General features: G+C 39.4%; 1 protein-coding gene across 6 annotated transcripts in view; it reads right to left on the bottom strand.

Annotated features, from left to right (window-relative positions):
• The window catches only part of LOC126089542 (uncharacterized), a 117,586-nt gene that overhangs the window by 8,608 nt on the left and 89,545 nt on the right, over positions 1-19,433 (bottom strand). For 5 of the 6 annotated variants that reach the window (XM_049906921.1, XM_049906922.1, XM_049906918.1 and 2 more), the window contains exons 11-12: positions 8,027-8,137; positions 7,752-7,950 (exon numbers count right to left, since the gene is read on the bottom strand). In XM_049906921.1, coding sequence (XP_049762878.1) covers positions 7,752-7,950; positions 8,027-8,137 — 310 coding nt within the window. The remainder of the gene's footprint in view (positions 1-7,751; positions 7,951-8,026; positions 8,138-19,433) is intronic. The other variant, XM_049906919.1, reaches the window with a different exon arrangement.

Raw genomic sequence — 19,433 nt, 5'->3', positions numbered from 1 at the left:
TTTTATTGGTGAGTATGATGTCAGGTTTGTTATGTGGTGTTGTTTTATCTGTTATAATCGTTCTGTTCCAGTATAATTTGTATTCATCATTCTCCAGTACATTTTGTGGTGTGTACTTGTATGTGGGAACATGTTGTTTTATTAGTTTATGTTTTATGGCAAGTTGTTGATGTATTATTTTTGCTACATTGTCATGTCTTCTGGGGTATTCTGTATTTGCTAGTATTGTACATCCGCTTGTGATGTGATCTACTGTTTCTATTTGTTGTTTGCAAAGTCTGCATTTATCTGTTGTGGTATTGGGATCTTTAATAATATGCTTGCTGTAATATCTGGTGTTTATTGTTTGATCCTCTATTGCGATCATGAATCCTTCCGTCTCACTGTATATATTGCCTTTTCTTAGCCATGTGTTGGATGCGTCTTGATCGATGTGTGGCTGTGTCAGATGATACGGGTGCTTGCCGTGTAGTGTTTTCTTTTTCCAATTTACTTTCTTTGTATCTGTTGATATTATGTGATCTAAAGGGTTGTAGAAGTGGTTATGAAATTGCAATGGTGTAGCTGATGTATTTATATGAGTGATTGCTTTGTGTATTTTGCTAGTTTCTGCTCGTTCTAGAAAGAATTTTCTTAAATTGTCTACCTGTCCATAATGTAGGTTTTTTATATCTATAAATCCCCTTCCACCTTCCTTTCTGCTTAATGTGAATCTTTCTGTTGCTGAATGTATGTGATGTATTCTATATTTGTGGCATTGTGATCGTGTAAGTGTATTGAGTGCTTCTAGGTCTGTGTCACTCCATTTCACTACTCCAAATGAGTAGGTCAATACTGGTATAGCATAAGTGTTTATAGCTTTTGTCTTGTTTCTTGCTGTCAATTCTGTTTTCAGTATTTTTGTTAGTCTTTGTCTATATTTTTCTTTTAGTTCTTCTTTAATATTTGTATTATCTATTCCTATTTTTTGTCTGTATCCTAGGTATTTATAGGCATCTGTTTTTTCCATCGCTTCTATGCAGTCGCTGTGGTTATCCAATATGTAATCTTCTTGTTTAGTGTGTTTGCCCTTGACTATGCTATTTTTCTTACATTTGTCTGTTCCAAAAGCCATATTTATATCATTGCTGAATACTTCTGTTATCTTTAGTAATTGGTTGAGTTGTTGATTTGTTGCTGCCAGTAGTTTTAGATCATCCATGTATAGCAAATGTGTGATTTTGTGTGGATATGTTCCAGTAATATTGTATCCATAATTTGTATTATTTAGCATGTTGGATAGTGGGTTCAGAGCAAGACAGAACCAGAAAGGACTTAATGAGTCTCCTTGGTATATTCCACGCTTAATCTGTATTGGCTGTGATGTGATGCTATCTGAATTTGTTTGGATATTAAGTGTGGTTTTCCAGTTTTTCATTACTGTGTTTAGAAAGTGTATCAATTTAGGATCTACTTTGTATATTTCCAAAATCTGTAGTAACCATGAGTGGGGTACACTATCAAAGGCTTTTTGGTAATCAATGTATGCGTAGTGTAGGGACCTTTGTTTAGTTTTAGCTTGATATGTCACCTCTGTATCAATTATCAGTTGCTCTTTACATCCTCGTGCTCCTTTGCAGCAGCCTTTTTGTTCTTCATTTATAATTTTGTTCTGTGTTGTATGTGTCATTAATTTCTGTGTGATGACTGAAGTTAATATTTTGTATATTGTTGGTAGGCATGTTATGGGGCGATATTTAGCTGGGTTTGCTGTGTCTGCTTGATCTTTAGGTTTCAGATAGGTTATTCCATGTGCAAGTGTATCAGGGAATGTGTATGGGTCTGCAATGTAACTGTTAAATAACTTAGTTAGATGTGAATGTGTTGAGGTGAACTTCTTTAGCCAGTAATTTGCTATTTTATCATTTCCAGGGGCTTTCCAATTGTGTGTAGAATTAATTGCTCGGGTGACTTCATGTTGCAAAATTATCACTTCAGGCATTTGTGGTATCATCTTGTATGTGTCTGTTTCTGCTTGTATCCACCGTGCATGCCTGTTATGTTGTACCGGGTTTGACCATATGCTGCTCCAGAAGTGTTCCATGTCTGTTATGTTTGGTGGATTGTCTATTTTAATGCGTGTGTTATCCATTGTTTGGTAAAATCTCTTTTGGTTTGTGTTGAATGTTTGGTTTTGTTTCCTTCTATTTTCACTTTTTTTGTATCTTCTAAGTCGTTTGGCCAATGCTTGCAATTTCTGCTTTTTTTCATCTAATTGCTCTATTGCTTCTTGTTGTGAGATTTTACCTAACCTTTTTCGTTTTTTGTCTGATATTTCATTTCTTATAAATTGTGTTAGCTGTCCGATGTCTTTTCTCAGTTTTTCTATTCTGATCTGTAACCTGTGTTGCCATGCTGGTTTTGTGCGTTTCTTCTGTGTTATTATTATTATTATTATTATTATTATTATTATTATTGCTATTACTATTGACCATACCCTGCTAAAGAAAATTAACATGAATTCATTTATAATGATTTCTTTATATATTCAGAAATTCTGTTGATGTGTTCACTGTGTTGTTTCTTTTTGTTTTCAGACCACTTACATCCTCTCTTCTTTTGTCTTATGTTATGGTTTACATTTGTGTCTGTGGATGGTATTCCTGAATTTTACCTGATCACTCATGTCATCTGTTCTTGTGTCTAGTTGTCTGAGATCAATTTCAACTTTCTTTGTTTGCTTTGCGTTTCCTCTGCTTGACTGGATGACTTTGAGAATCTTAACTTGTCCATGATTTTTGTGCATATTTGTGCATTTCTGATGTTGGTCTGCTCAACCAAATTCCTTCTTTATTTATTGGCTTGAAAATACTTATAAGAATTTTCCTTTCCTGGTTCTGTATTTATTTAATTTTAGTTTATCTGTTGCCTTCCAGTTCACCTCTTGTCCTCATTAAAGGTGCGATCCCTCTCATCTGGAGTCTGAGTGACTTCCCATTCCTTTTTAACCTTCCCCAAACTACCCATTTTGTCTCCCTGAGGAAGGAACTAATACAAGTTTAGTTCCAAAAATTAGGATCGTTTCTTGCTCTTTATATGTCTATCATTAGTATTAAGAATTTTGCCTCCTGAAGGGCAGCTTTGTCAGCAGTTCTGTCTCACTTTCATAGTCCCATTTATCAGTTTCCCTGAGACCATGTGAGCCAACACTACTTGGTCATAGGGTGAATCGGTACATAGTTCAGAGAATTATGATTAAAAAATTTATAGAAAGAAGAAACTAAATAATTAATAAACTATTAAAAGTTGTGTGATGATGTTCGGTTTTGTGGGGCGCTCAACTGCGTGGTTATCAGCGCCCGTAGAATTACCCAATCTTTGCTCAGTCCAATTTCGCCACTTTCCTGGATGATGATGAAATGATGAGGACAACACAAACACCCAGTCATCTCGAGGCAGGTGAAAATCCCTGACCCCGCCGGGAATCAAACCCGGGACCTCGTGCTCGCGAAGCGAGAACGCTACCGCGAGACCACGAGCGGCGGACATTAAAAATTGTGGGAGAGTATGCAAAGAAAGACATCTCACAGACAGAAGTTCTCAACTACTGCAAGCAAATAATGTACAGACTACAAGGAGTGTGTCACAAGGAAATTTCAACCTAGATTTAAAGACTTGAGATTTATCACTCAGTTTTCTTCAGCTCTGCTGGAAGCCTATTGAAAATTAAGCCTGCTGAATAATACACACTTTTATGCACAGTGCTTAAGGAAGTTTTATCCATGAGCAAATGAAGTGATTAATGAATGAATGTTAAATTTTATTTTTAATTCGCCCATACTGTCAACAATGATTCTCATGATGTAGTGTATGTAGTGGCCTGGCTGAGTAAGAATTCCAAAATACCTGAACAATGGCATAGATCAAGTTCACGAACTGACACCACAGATCATAACTGAATTTTCATTTTGGTAAAATTCATCACATGCGGTGCTCCCAGTAGCTTGTCTATGTGTATAGTGCCTTAATGCATATGGATTGTTTGGTGTAGTAATTCTATTTGAACATTCTGCTTTTGGGAGTTATCAGGTACTTTCTTCTTTGGTTTCTAAGTTAACCTGATGGTCCAATAATGTCTCCTAAGTATCAGAAGTGAAGGCCTTGCAGGCATGGTTTTGCTGTGGGTTATTACTGTGGCAAGATTATCCTGTGGCAGTCTTGCAGTGGACTGACTTCTTTACATAAAATTTGAAAACCAGTTTTGTGCCATTTTGTGTGGTTTTCTATGGTGTCTTTGGTTTCTCCTCTGTTGTTTGTGAGAGTGTCCACGGATGCCAGGTATTTCATCTAGAACCGGTTTCCTTTCTTTTATGGACTACTTTGGTGACATTTCACTGTGCTCTAACATTAAAGAGTCATTATTTATAAATATATTTATTTCGTAAATTTGACAGCACAGTTTGGTACTCGAATTTAGATTCGTTTCTAAAAATAAAGGTATGAAAATGATGTAGAACTCAGGAGGACCACTTTGCAAGAATATAGTTATTTTCTTTAAGTCCATAGTCTCTTTGTCATTCTACTGGAGCTTCTCTATCTTAACAAATCTACAATAGCATAGTGATACCATATGTAATTGTTTGCCACAATGCAGTATGTAGTCTGTGCCTTACATTCTCAGCTTTCATCCATTACAATGGAAAGTTGTCAGCATGCGTTAAGGAAGAAATCCTTTCCAGTTTGGCAGTTGAACAACTCTTTGGTGTGAAAGCCAACAATACCATATGAATCTCCAATTTTTTTATTTACAAGGATGCCACACGATACACGGATTTTTGCAATTTTTTATATTTACGGTTCATGAAATTCATAACTCAAATATCAGTTAGTCAAAGCAGTTCAATGTAACTCACAAAAACTCTCAAGAAAAGAGACTTTGAAGTTTTCCGAGTATCTTTAATCTCCTAAAACTAAAGGGATTTTTCGTCAGTCTGTGTGGCTCTATGGTAGAATGCTTGCCTACCACATGGCTGGCCTGGATTTGATTCCAAGCCAGTGATTTTGAAACAAAAGTGCATGTTCTGTACACAATTCTGTGAAGTGTAAAAATGCATAATGATGAAGAAAAAGTATTCGTATCACTTGAGATTGGTCATTGCTGGACCACTACATCAGCTCTTGTTTTGGTCATTAATTTTTTAAGCCTGGTGTGCATCCACACTGAAGAGATCATTGGCTGTCTCACCTTAATTTTACATATGTGGTGCCTGTCTTTTGGACATGTTCAAAAGAACAGACAGCATTTTGATCCAGCAGCCACTATGAATTAAGACATGCAGGAATTACAGACACTGGCTGTGAGTGGATATTTCCTTCACTCAATGGCAAAAGTGAAAATTTGTTTGGACTGGTATTTGAACTCAGGTCTCCTGCTTACTAGGAAGATGCCCTGATTACTAAGCCATCCAGACTCAGTGGTAATGCAACTGCACAGACGACCACCACGTGTCTCCCATCAGACCCAAATTCTCAACTTATCCACACACTACTAATGTAGTGCACCTGTCCAATATTGTCATTACTTTTGGCATTTCACTGGTTCCTGTAAAAGTTTGACCCTGGTGTGCATCCACACTGAAGAGATCATTGGCTGTCCTCCCCTTAATTTTGTATGTGTAGTGTCTGTTCTTTTGAACGTATCAGGAAGAAGAGACACCACATATATAAAATTTTTTTGATTTATTTCCATAAATTGTCTTTTTTTAAATAAAAAAGATGCTTGTCTTCTTATTTCTAAGTACATATCACACATGAAAATCCAGTTTTCTTTGAAAATATAAATTATTAATTATCAATCTTTTATAAAGGTTATTAAAATTATACGTAAACCCATTACAGGTTAATTTTATTCACCTTTATGTTTTACTCTTCAAAGATATGTTTTTAAAACAGGAATCGGACCCAGGTCACTCACTAGGCATGCGAGCTTTCTACCACAGAGTCACAGAGGCCATCTCAAAAGCCTGTTGTTTTAGGGAATTAAAGATACTCAGAAAACTTCATTGTAGATTTTCTCAAGAATCTTGAGAGTTTCATTGAACTGCTTTGTTATAGTGGTATTTGAATTCTAAACATCACATGCCAAAATATAAAGAAATACAAAAATCAGATTGCTGTGTGGTATCCTTGTTAGATATCCATACATTTATACACACAGACAACTCTGAATTTTTTACTTTCTTTAAGGTTATAGAGAGCATGCTATTTGTATTTGCCTTTGTATGAGGGTGATCCCAAAAGTAAGGTCTCAAATTTAAAAAAAAAAAAAAAAATATGAAGGAACATTTATTTACTATTAATTGTACATAGTTCTGAAGCTTGAACACTTCACTATTTTTCTACATAATTGCCCTTTTGAGTGATGCATTTTTGTAAATGCTGTAGCAGTTTTTGTATGCCTATGTCGTACGAGCCCACTGCCATGCTACTGAAGAAGTGTCGGACCTCATCTTTTACCTTGTCATCACCACTGAAGTGCCTTCCAGCCAATGTTTTTTTTCAAATTTGGAAACAAGTGGTAGTCATTGGGTGCCAAGTACCAACTATAGCATGGATAGGTGATGATTTCCCATCCAAACTGTTGTAGAAGATGCACAGTTTGACAGGCCATGAGGGGGCGAACAATGTCGTGGCGAAGGCTTATGCTCTTACTCAACATTTCACTTCTTCAGTTCTGAATCACATGTCTGAGTTTTTTTAAAGTCTGACAGTACCTGTTGGCATTTACTGTTGCCCCAGGAATTGTTAAGTTGACAAACAATATCCCCTTACAGTCCCAAAACACAGTTGCCATGACTACAGCAGACTATGTTGTTTTTCATTTTTGTGGCTTGAATGAATCGGAATACCACCACTCATGTGATTGTTGTTAGGTCTCAGGTGTAAAGTAGTAAGCCCAGATTTTATCATCTGTGAGTAGTGGATCCAAAAGGTTGTCCTCTTCATCTGCATAACTTTGCTGATGTTGGTGGGAAGTTTCAAAGTATTGCCATTTAAGGTCTTCTGTCAGAATTCTTGGGACCCATCTTGCACACACCTTCCAAAATTTCAACACTTCAGTCAAAGTCTAGTGAATGGTGCCTTGAGAAGCATCAGCAACATTTCAGAGCTCATCGAGAGTGATCTGCCGATCTTGAGGCATGATTTGCTCTACCTTTGTGATTTTCTCTTCAAGAGCTGGTGATCTCCCACTTTTTTACTCATCCTGAATTTTAGTACAATCACCTGAAATTTATCTGCACCACTTGCAAACATTTTTGACATCCATACACAACTCTTCATACACTTCTGTCAACTGTCAGTGAGTCTTGATTAGTTTAACACCTTTCACACTCAAAAACTGAATAACTGTGCTAACACACCTGTTGGTAGTGGCTAATTGGAGCTCCATTGCAACTGGCTGCCAAGCCAAGACTGAAAGCTCCAACAGATGTGTGGTGGTTTCTGTAGACAGTGGAGGGAGCAGGCAGAAAAATAGTGTGTCCAACAGCCACGCAAGCAATTTCCCTGTGGCCCCAGGGCTTTGGAGACCTCGCTTTTGCGATTACCCTCATCGTATATGCATGGTCATATGATGTTATTAAAGGCAACAAGTCCTCTCATTATGAAGAACTGTGGGCAATTAATTAACTTAACACTAATTATGCAACTTTTTATGAAACTATAATTCTTATTTTTCAGATATTGATCTTGCGAGAACATTTGATACTTACGATGCTTCACCACTTGTCGATCTGCTGTGAGGGCTGGAATCATGCTGGTGAGACTCACGTTTCCTTTTATGGCGCTGACTACGTGTTAATTCTGGGAAGACCTTTATAACATCATCATAATCTGGAGGAGCTTCATAAACTGGTGGATCATCTGGCACAATCTCTTCAACACGTGCACCATCTGCATTAAATTCATGATCTACTAAGCTGGGTAATGAACGATCATAAAGAAAAAAATTGAGGAATAAACATTTGTATATGAAGGGTGTACATACCAAGAAGTTCACTGATAGTTTGCAAATGATTTTGTAGTTCTCTTTGTTGACGTGCTCTTGCTCCCATTCGATATAGTAAAATTATTAAAGCAGCAATTAACAGAATTAAACCTGAAAAGAAACAGAGAAAGAAAATAGATTCTTAAGCAATGTAAAATGCCATCTCAATGATTTATTGCTTCTGAAAGCAATTACCTCATTTTCAGTTATGGGGGGATTGAGTACAGACAAAAAAATATGCATGAAGTTCTTCTATCACCCGTGATGAAGGGGAAAAAAAAAGGACTGATGAATGAAAACTGGTTAAATATTCACTGCTTATTGTGCTCAAGGCCTTTATCTTTCTCAAGTGTATGACATATTAGAAGTCATCTTCTAAATTTCTTTTTCCTTTGCATGTTTTTTATAATCTTCAATATGGAATTACTCATTATATAAGAAGAATAGTAATGAAGGTTACAAAATTTATATTTTTAAAGTTAAATGTTGAGAGTGAGGTAATGATAACCATTGTCATTTTGAATTTCATGGAATACTCAAGATGCAGCTATAAACTTCAGAATGGTGACATCAGATGTGATGATTGGCATGCTGAGACAGATATGATGTGCAAGAATGATTGCATCTGTAACTTTGTGTGCATGACAAGCCAGTTTCTCTTCTCCACATTTACAAAGATGAATCTGAGCTTTTTAAGTTGAAAAATTTAAGAGTAATTCATGATGTTTGTTATAAAAGACTAAGTAAGAAACATGATCCTCCTCTCTCATATTTTATTGCTATTAGCAGTACCAAGTATTGCTTCACATCTCATTAACAATGTATAAATAAATTGTTTCAAAAATCAAGAGTTGCTCAAGATGGTAGAAACCACCCCCACTGTAAGACTTGCCCGATGCACCCAACTTCCACCACCTACACTAGCCCTGTAATTGGCGAAAACTATCTGTCAAAGGGAGTGCCACCTATGAAACAACACATGTTGGTACACGATGGCCTTCTACATTGCTACGACTACCAGCAAGTTATCAGTTAGAATGAATGGGCTTAGCAAGAGGGTTTACACTGGCTACTCTCAATATCCTGTTGCACAGCATACTCTACAACATGACAGTTGTGACCTCGGTGCCTGTTTCGTCACACATACCATCATCTCATTTCTCCCTCCTGATGGCAGTTTCTCAGAACTCCACTGGTGGAAACTGACTTTACAAGACGTGCTTATGTTGATTTCAGTGGCGCCATTATTTCTTTTCAGTAACAATTCCTTTCCTGTGCCCCCCCCCCCCCAAATTTGTATCTGCTTGTCTAATTCACCTCCCCCCTCCCCCTCATCTTCCCCTTCCCCACACACCTGCCTGTCATGTATAATGCACTTAGCTTTCTACTCTTACTATCTTCCACCTTTAAATTCTCAGGTTTTCAAATTTTCAAATCTCATACAGTACAGGCGTCAACAATCAGTCTTACCTTCTAATTTGACGCTGTAAGTCTCCCTGACCTGGGCTTCTGAGCCATTTTTCTGTAACTCTTCCCACTTCCCAAACCAAATGTGGAGACATGCTGACTCCAGTGCCATGGCCAATTGTGGTAGGTGTCTCAGTTGAGGATCCATGGTGCGAACGGCCTGATCATGTTGGTCCCATAAGGTACTAGACTGGCTTTAAATCCAGGGAGTTTGGTGGCCATGACTTTCAGTTATCTGATGCTTCAAGGTGCACTAAGTATTTAGTTATTTTAGATTGACATTTTAATGTTATATTATAATGGAAAACTCATTCTGGTGCTCTTTGAAGTATACACATAAACTGCGATCTGTTCGACATGTTGCATTGTCCTTCTGGTTGATGCCACACGCTTTACACTGATCAGCAGAACAATATGACCACCTACCTAACAGCCAGTATGTCCATCTTTAGCAACGATGCGCACAAGAGATCTTTCACATGTCTAGTAATATGGGTTGGAGTGCCATCCTGCATAAACATTGTACATTCCAGCAGGTGTTTATCAGCCAGGCTGGGGATGATGCGATTCTGTAACATGTTGGCGTACCTCTCACCCGTCACGGTAGCAGTTACAAAACCAGAATCACGTATTTCCTCGAAGAAAAAAGGCCCGATAATGGTAGATATTGTAAATCCAACCCATACCATGACTTTCTCGTCGTGCAATGGAGTTTCCACGACAGTTCTAGGATTTTCGGTAGCTCAAATTCTGCAGTTGTGGGCGTTGACAGACCCTCGGAGCGTGAAATGAGCTTCGTCGGTCCACAACACGTTACTCAACCAATCGTCATCTTCCATCTTTTGAAACACCCACACCGCAAATGCCCACCACTTCACTAAATCGCCAGGTAACAGTTCATGATGCCAATGGATTTTATACAGATAGCATCAGAGGGTACGCCTAAGTGCCAACCAAACAGTAGTGTATGGAATGCCAGTGCGACGTGCGACTGCACGATCGCTGACTTCCCCGTACATAGACAAACCCGCTACAGTCTCCATTTCTTCCTGAACTGTCTCAGCAGCATTATGCCTTGTGCTCGGTCGGCCACTACAGGGTCTATCATCTAAACAACCCATGGCTTCGAACTTTGAAATCATTCTCGCCACAGCTGCATTTGTCAACGGACCTTTACCCATTCGAATTCCGTTCCTATGGCGATAGGATTGTAACGCTGAACTAGCACATTTCCCATTCTGATAATACAGCTTCACTAAAAGCACCTTTTCAGGTAACGTCAACATGCTGCGACTGCTGGTGCATCTGATTCTCTCCCTCTCCTTACAGCTCCTTTTATACACAATTGTCATGCGCAATCACTGACGTTTTGCTGTCCAGCGCCATCTGTCAGACATTTTGTGCACTTTGTTTTTTTTTTTTTTTTGTTCTAATAAAACCCCATGTCATTCCAAGCATGTGTGTCAATTTTTACCTCTCTATCTACATTATTCCATGGTTTATTAAGTTTTCAAATTTATACTGACTTTTTGATCACCCGGTATATACCCTGTACTGCTAGTGCTGCCACCTGCTGTGTGGAGCTGTTATTGTGCTTTGATGTTGAACATAGGCAGTGGTCACATTAATGTGACTGGATTGTGTAATTTGGCTGTACATGGGATATCGTTTACAAAGAAATGCACTGGCACTACAAAATGAAAGAACTCATGGCTGATTACCATCGCAGATAAAGCCAATGTATGAAACTTGTGATTGTAGTCATGAAGACCTGTGGCAAGTGCTGTCACAAAATATGGAAACATTTTTATTTCATGGCATGACTATAATGGTATCAAAGCATTTACATCATCATTCAACTTATGCATTAAAAGGTGGCAGGTCAGTCTCCTGTTGTTGAAAACATCTCTTGGAGTTTATGAATGTCTCTTTTGCTGATATAATCCACACTAAATCTTGTACTATACACTCAACTGATTGTGGCTGGTGGGTTGTCAAAAAGTCTGGAGTTGTCTTGTAGGAAACTTCTCGTGTGACAAATGGTCAAAAGACAAATGCGAAACATTGAATGAATAGGTGTGAGGCTATGTCTCCTATTAATAATCAGACAAAGTTGTAGACATTGCCTCTTCTGCTTGAGAAGCAGCCTTTATAGTCAAAATCCAGGCACCCACAGAGGTGAAATATGTGGCTTTTAGTTGTAGGCAGCTTGAATGAGAAGTGGATAATTACTCATAAGAGGGAAACTCCAGCATGAGAGGAGATTGCTACTCAGGGGGCCACAAATGACAACAGCTGCATAGGATATAAGTATATCCTCAGTTATTTCCACAGATTGGCAGAAACGGTGATGACAGCTAGCCTCACTTGTGGAATCATAGCAAAGCTGTTGCCTCGGAGCATTGTTCTGAAGACTATTACAGTACATTAATTTTATTCCATGAGTCTTGCAGTGAGGGGTGTCTGCAATGGAGAAATAAGTCAAAGACATACTTTTTGTTTATGAACAATACAGTGAAATTACTTACTGTTAGCAAACAGTATAGTAGAACAGTGTTATTACATTTTCAGTAGTTGTTAACTATCACAATGTTTGTAATTAAGTTCCAGAACTTGCCTCTTTTCTTTCTAAGAAAAGAGTCACAATCACATTATACTGACTACTTATAGCAGGATATAGTCTGAAGAAGAAAGCAAAGAAATATCAACGCATAGATCATTTATTGTAAGATGATTATTAGATTCCCATTAAGGTGGAGAGTTTACAGCATCAAGCACATCTAGTGAATTGGATATTTCTGACATATGCCAGATTCAGGTGCATTGATTCATTCAAAAATGGCTAAAATCAATAACACCAAAATACACCAAACATATGGTACATGTAGACCATGACTTTAATTTGCCTAGTCTCAACTGGGAAAGCTACACGTACATTACTAGTAATGTTGCTAAACAGATATGTGAAATAATACTGAACACATTCTCGGACAACTGCCTCAAATGGCCAGTCCAGCAGCACATATGTGAGAGAAATATTGGAGAGTACAGTTATTTGCACAGACATCAAATATTTGAAAATACTGGTGTTTATACAGGGTGTTTCAAAAATGACCAGTATATTTGAAATGGCAATAAAAACTAAACGAGCAGCGATAGAAATACACCGTTTGTTGCAATATGCTTGGGACAACAGCACATTTTCAGGCAGACAAACTTTCGAAATTACAGTAGTTACAATTTTCAACAACAGATGGCGCTGCAGTCTGGGAAACTCTATAGTACGATATTTTCCACATATCCACCATGCGTAGCAATAATATGGCGTAGTCTCTGAATGAAATTACCCGAAACCTTTGACAACGTGTCTGGCAGAATGGCTTCACATGCAGATGAGATGTACTGCTTCAGCTGTTCAATTGTTTCTGGATTCTGGCGGTACACCTGGTCTTTCAAGTGTCCCCACAGAAAGAAGTCACAGGGGTTCATGTCTGGCGAATAGGGAGGCCAATCCACGCCGCCTCCTGTATGTTTCGGATAGCCCAAAGCAATCACACGATCATCGAAATATTCATTCAGGAAATTAAAGACGTCGGCCGTGCGATGTGGCCGGGCACCATCTTGCATAAACCACGAGGTGTTCGCAGTGTCGTCTAAGGCAGTTTGTACCACCACAAATTCACGAAGAATGTCCAGATAGCGTGATGCAGTAATCGTTTCGGATCTGAAAAATGGGCCAATGATTCCTTTGGAAGAAATGGCGGCCCAGACCAGTACTTTTTGAGGATGCAGGGATGATGGGACTGCAACATGGGACTTTTCGGTTACCCATATGCGCCAGTTCTGTTTATTGACAAAGCCGTCCAGGTAAAAATAAGCTTCGCCAGTAAACCAAATGCTGCCCACATGCATATCGCCGTCATCAATCCTGTGCACTATATCGTAAGCGAATGTCTCTCGTGCAGCAATGGTAGTGGCGCTGAGGGGTTGCCGCGTTTGAATTTTGTATGGATAGAGGTGTAAACTCTGGCACATGAGACGATACGTGGACGTTGGTGTCATTTGGACTGCAGCTGCAACATGTCGAACGGAAACCCGAGGCCGCTGTTGGATCACCTGCTGCACTAGCTGCGCGTTGCCCTCTGTGGTTGCCGTATGCGGTCGCCCTACCTTTCCAGCACGTTCATCCGTCACGTTCCCAGTCCGTTGAAAGTTTTCAAACAGATCCTTTATTGTATCGCTTTTCAGTCCTTTGGTTACATTAAACCTCCGTTGAAAACTTCGTCTTGTTGCAAAAACACTGTGTTCTAGGCGGTGGAATTCCAACACCAGAAAAATCCTCTGTTCTAAGGAATAAACCATGTTGTCTACAGCACACTTGCACGTTGTGAACAGCACACGCTTACAGCAGAAATACAAAGTACAGAATGGCGCACCCACAGACTGCGTTGTCTTCTATATCTTTCACATCACTTGCAGCGCCATCTGTTGTTGAAAATTGTAACTACTGTAATTTCGAAAGTTTGTCCGCCTGAAAATGTACTGTTGTCCCAAGCATATTGCAACAAACGGTGTATTTCTATCGCTGCTTGTTTAGTTTTTATTGCCATTTCAAATATACCGGTCATTTTTGAAACACCCTGTACAAACACTGAAAATTACAGAATATATAAACATTATGAACAAAAGTTATTTCAAGAAGCTTCCAGAAATTCTCCGGAGAAAAGTGATCCACTGTTTCAGAAATTCTCATTGAAGCCAACTACAGTGCCCTGGTTCTAGAACCTGGTAATGGTTTTATGGTTACGGCGGAACTGAAAGATCCCTGATTTCTGCTTGTTTTGTTACATCCTCTTTGCTATGGTAAGCATTGAAGATAGCCCCTCGCATTGAAGCTTCACAATTGCCAAATGAATCTTTAGTGTCCTTGAAATTCCCATCATCAGTCTGCACCTCTGGACTGCAGTAGGGCTTCATATGGACATGGATGATACTTCTCAGCTTTTGTCTTCTTGATGAAGGGTCAAAATTCTCAACTTCATATGTTAATGTATGGAAAGTTTGGGTTGAGAATTATGAATAATTTATGAATAAAGGAGATGACTCACCTAAAGGCAGAAGCGTTGCATTCTCAATAGGTGCAGAAAGAAAAGGTACAGAGCTTTGATAGCTTTTGCCTGAGACAGCCCTGAATCATGCTCAGTTGACTGCCAGCTCTTTCCTGGCCCATGGTGAGTGCGTTGGGGTGAGATGGGGGCGCAGGGTGCAGTGGGGTAAGACTAGTTTATGAAATTACACGCCCAACTGTATGCTATCTGCACCCCTTCCCTCCCAACCACCTCTTTGTCTCCCATCTCTCTCCATCGCTCACTCCACCCTGCATCCCAATTTCACCCCAGTACATCCCAGTGATAGTCACATAAGAGTAAAAGTCCATACCAAGTTTCCCAGGCTGCATCTCACTGGCTGGTACTTTACATTATAGCATTCCCAGTCTCCTTGCTGGGCAACCAGGGTCCATAAGTGCATCCGCTGTCTTGCTTCCTTGGTCCTGGTGATGAGATGTTTCACACAGCCAGCCTTAAGTATTGACCTGATTGAAATGGGAACAGAGTATCCATTGTCAATTCAACCTTATGGCCATGGAGCAGAAAGTACGGTGTAAAGCCTATAGTGTCTTGTTTCACTATGTTGTAAGCAAATGTCACAATGACCAGTACTGTATCCCAATCTCTCCATTTGACATCAACGTACATCAAGAGCATATCTGCCAATGACTTAGCAATGTGTTCTGTGAGGTCATTCATCTGTGGATCACAAGCACTTTTCACTCTGTGAGTGATGTCACAATGTGAAATTACTTCTGGGAACAGTCTCAAATGGAAAACTTTTCCATGAACAGAGATCATCACAAAGAAGTGCTCTGTACTTCAGAATAATGTTTTCTACAAGGAAGTTTGCAATATATGGAGCTTCAGCAGTTGGCACGTGAGGTAGTCAGTGCCGACTATTATCTACAATTTTCATTTGCTGATGTTGGAAATCTCCCAAAGAAGCTGTCTCCAGTTTAGTGGAATGGCTCTACTGCTGGTGGGATTGGTACCATATGCCTCAGAGGTAACTGTGGCATGTACTTCCAACATCAGCATTCCTTACAGTGGGTTACATAGTGTGTAACAAATTGGTAACAAGCTCACCATTGATACCTGGAGTCTTCATAAATCCCAGATGATCAAATGTTGGAGCGTCATGGAAATACTTCAGGATACTTGCCCGTAGGTAGTCTGGGATGACGAGCAACCATTTCTGCCCTATCAGTTCATAGTTCCTCTAATAAAAGGCACAATTTATTAATTGGAATTCTCCTTTGGTTGGTTCCTCCTCCTGTTTTCAAGGTTTTGGTGTTGTCAGCAGTAATGCAACTTCCCTCTGTTCAGTAGCAATGTCTTTTAATGCACTGATGACTGGGATTTCATCCCTGTTGTAGTATGCTACCAAAGCATTCCTTGAAAGTCAGTCAGCATCCATGTGTTTGCGTCCACTTTTGTAGAACACTGTGACATCATTGGGCTTCTGAAGCCTCAATGCTTATCTTATCAGTCAGCATAACAGATTCTTCAGGCTAGTAAGCTAGTATAGAGAATGGTGATTTGTCAGAGTGGTGAATGGTTTACCAAATAAATACAGCTGAAATTTAATGATATTCCAGACAACTGCAAGGTACTCTTTCTCAGTTGTAGAGTAGTTCGTCTTGGTCTTGGGAAGTACTCTGGAAGCATAAGCTGTCACCATTTCAGCATCTTCCTGTATATGTACTGGAACTTCCCCTATCCAAAAACCATCAATGTCAGTGTGAAGTTCTGTCTCAGCATTTTAATCACACACTGCTAGAACTGGAGAAGATGCAAGTACTTCCTTAAGGATAAGTAAAGATCATTATTGTGCTTTTTTCAGGAAACTTCGGCATCTACCTGCAGTAGTTCTTGCAAGAGACATGCTTTGATACAGAAGCAATCTACGAATTGCCCATAGAGGACCTTCCAGGGAAACTTCTCACATCATGAATGGGCTGAGCAATATGAAAATCTGTGACTGCCCTCATTTTCTCTGGATTGGGACAGACTTAATCACAATTCACTATATGCCCCAGCATTTTTATTTCTTGGGTGATGGAAAGTCATTTTTTCTGACTCAGGTGGAGAACTGCAATCTGAACACATTTCAACATGGTTGTCAGGTAGCTTAGATGTTCGTCAGATGTCTTCAAAAAATGGCAATACCATCCAGATAGCAAACACACATCATCCATCTATGGTGTCGAAGCAGGTTGTCCATCATATATTGAAAGGTGACTGAAGTATTGAATAGTCCAAACAGCGTAGCTTTGAGCTCTGAGTCCCTCAGGAGTTATGAAGGCAGTCTCTTCCCAGCGAGCCTCATCAACTTCAATCTGCCAGCAGCCCAACTGAATGTCCATAGCTGAGAAATACTTGCTCCTTTCAGGCTTTCTAGGATGTCACCAATTTGCAGCCATGGTTAGACTTCTTTCTTCATGACTTTGTTCAGTCATCAGTAGTCAATGCAGAAACACCATGTGCCATCAATATTCTTCACAAGAACCACAGGAGAGGACTAAGGACTCTCTGAAGGTTCCCTGATATCATCTTGCGGCATCTTCTCCACTTCAATTCAGATTATCCATCATTCAACCAGTGACATGCTATTTGAGTGCTGGCTAGTTGGTGCATAATCCACAGTGTTGATATGGTGTTTTACCATGGGCTGCTTGTTCTGTCTTCCCTCCATTCCAGATTTGAAAGTATACAAAAATTGACCCAGAATGGCTATCATTCACTGGCATTGTTCCTCAATGAGGCCAGATCATATTGGCAGTTCATTAGTAGTTTCCTGCACTGCATTGTCTGTAGTGATAGTGGAGCACAATTCTTCATCGGTGACGCATCCTGCTCTGCTGGACTGTTTTGGCTGTCCCTACTCACATAACTTTACAGATGAGCTGTGGCTGCTCATGACAGTTAGTGACCCAAAGTTCTCCTTGACTGTCACACACATTGTGAATCCTAACATGACAGAAGCTGACAACATGGTAAAGGATGTTACAATGACAGAAGAATACTTCAAGTGGGGTCAGAATATCAAGGAAACATATCCTGACCAATGTCTCTGGAAAACACTGATGGATACCTGATGTACACTTGACTTACTGCTGTTTTGGAGTGCATCTATCTCCTGAATGTACAGATATTATGAATGATGCAGTGCTTGTACACTGATTCCTGTCTGTGAAGACAACTGATTTATGTTTCCTAATTTAATCCACAATGATATAGATGTTTTGACATCTCCACCAAACGGTATCATATGGTAACCACACTCAAGTCCAAATGTGAAAGCAGGATCATCAGTGAAGTACAATGCTTAGAAATGAAAGCATGTTTATTACTAACACCAGTGTACAGCCAGAACAGAACTGACTTCCTGGGCAGAGAGTGCAGCTACTTATTCCAGCCTTGAATGTTCCAGAATGCTAGTATTTATACAGACATTGAATATTTCAGAATATACAAACATAAAATCTTTCAAGAACTTTCCAGAAATGATAGGTGCTAAATAACAAATAATTGCTGCTGCTTGGCTTTGAACAGGTAACTTGCAGAGCATGCCACAATGCTAACCCTTACCCCACAATGCCTGCACCATAGCTCACAGCTGTATTTTATATGCCCTGACCAGATTTTTTGAGAGTGCCATTAAAGATAAATGGCCATGAATTCACTACATCAGGTGAGAAGTTTATTAAAAAAGCTAGGGGAGTGTCAACTACTAACACACAAAAAAAAAGGAGAACTGATAATATTTAGGTAATGTTCTCATTGTACATCAGACATAGGCACAATGAGAAAAATATAAGACAGATTAGAGTGCACAGTCAGTCAATTTTCCCTCGCTTTACTGAAATAGGGCAGGAACAGGAAGTACCCTCTGCATTGCACTTGTTCAGTTTGCTCATTTGTGCATAGTATCTTGCAGAATATTTGAGCAGGTGTAAGCATGGGGATTGGTATCATGCTGCTTCTGAATTTGTTCAACATTGCTCAGTTGTGAGTACAGTTTTTGGTATGACACTGAACAGAGGCATACTAAAACCAAAATGAACAACCAAAGTACAGCAGTAGTAAATTATACAGTGAAATGAAACTTCCTGGCAGATTAAAACTGTGTGCCGGACCGAGACTTGAACCGGCACCTTTGCCTTTCGTGGGCAAGTGCTCTACCAACTGAGCTACCCAAGCACGACTCACGCCCCATCCTCACAGCTTTACTTCTGCCAGTACCTCGTCTCCTACTTTCCAAACTTTACAGAAGCTCTCCTGCGAACTTTGCAGAACTAGCACCCCTGAAAGAAAGGATATTGCGGAGACATGGCTTAGCCACAGCCTAGGGGATGTTTCCAGAATGAGATTTTCACTCTGCAGTGGAGTGTGCACTGATATGAAACTTCCTGGCAGATTAAAACTGTGTGCCGGACTGAGACTCGAACTCGGGACCTTTGCCTTTCGTGGGCAAGTGCTCTACCAACTGAGCTACCCAAGCATTCTATACAGTGAAATGTTTGTTTACAAATTAAAAGTAAAACCAAATTATTTGATGTGAGTTTCACCAGTACTAGTACTTTAATTACATAAAACATTTTAAAAAATATGAGTTCACCATAAATCACTCAGTAAGTCAGTTTTGTGGCCTCCAACAGCAGTGTGTCCAATAAAGTACGACCTACTGCTACATTTGAACCAGCCCTTCAGTTAATTCTTTTTTGATATTATCACGATGTTAATGAATAATAACAAAGTTTTTTTCTGTTCTTATATTGGTCTGTGAGTAGTACTTGGAATTTCATCTTCTTGTAAACTTACAGTTT

Source organism: Schistocerca cancellata, chromosome 1 (assembly GCF_023864275.1).
Source record: "Schistocerca cancellata isolate TAMUIC-IGC-003103 chromosome 1, iqSchCanc2.1, whole genome shotgun sequence".
NCBI lineage: Eukaryota > Metazoa > Arthropoda > Insecta > Orthoptera > Acrididae > Schistocerca > Schistocerca cancellata.
Note: the sequence above shows the minus strand (reverse complement) of the source record. Positions and strands in the feature narration are given on the sequence as shown.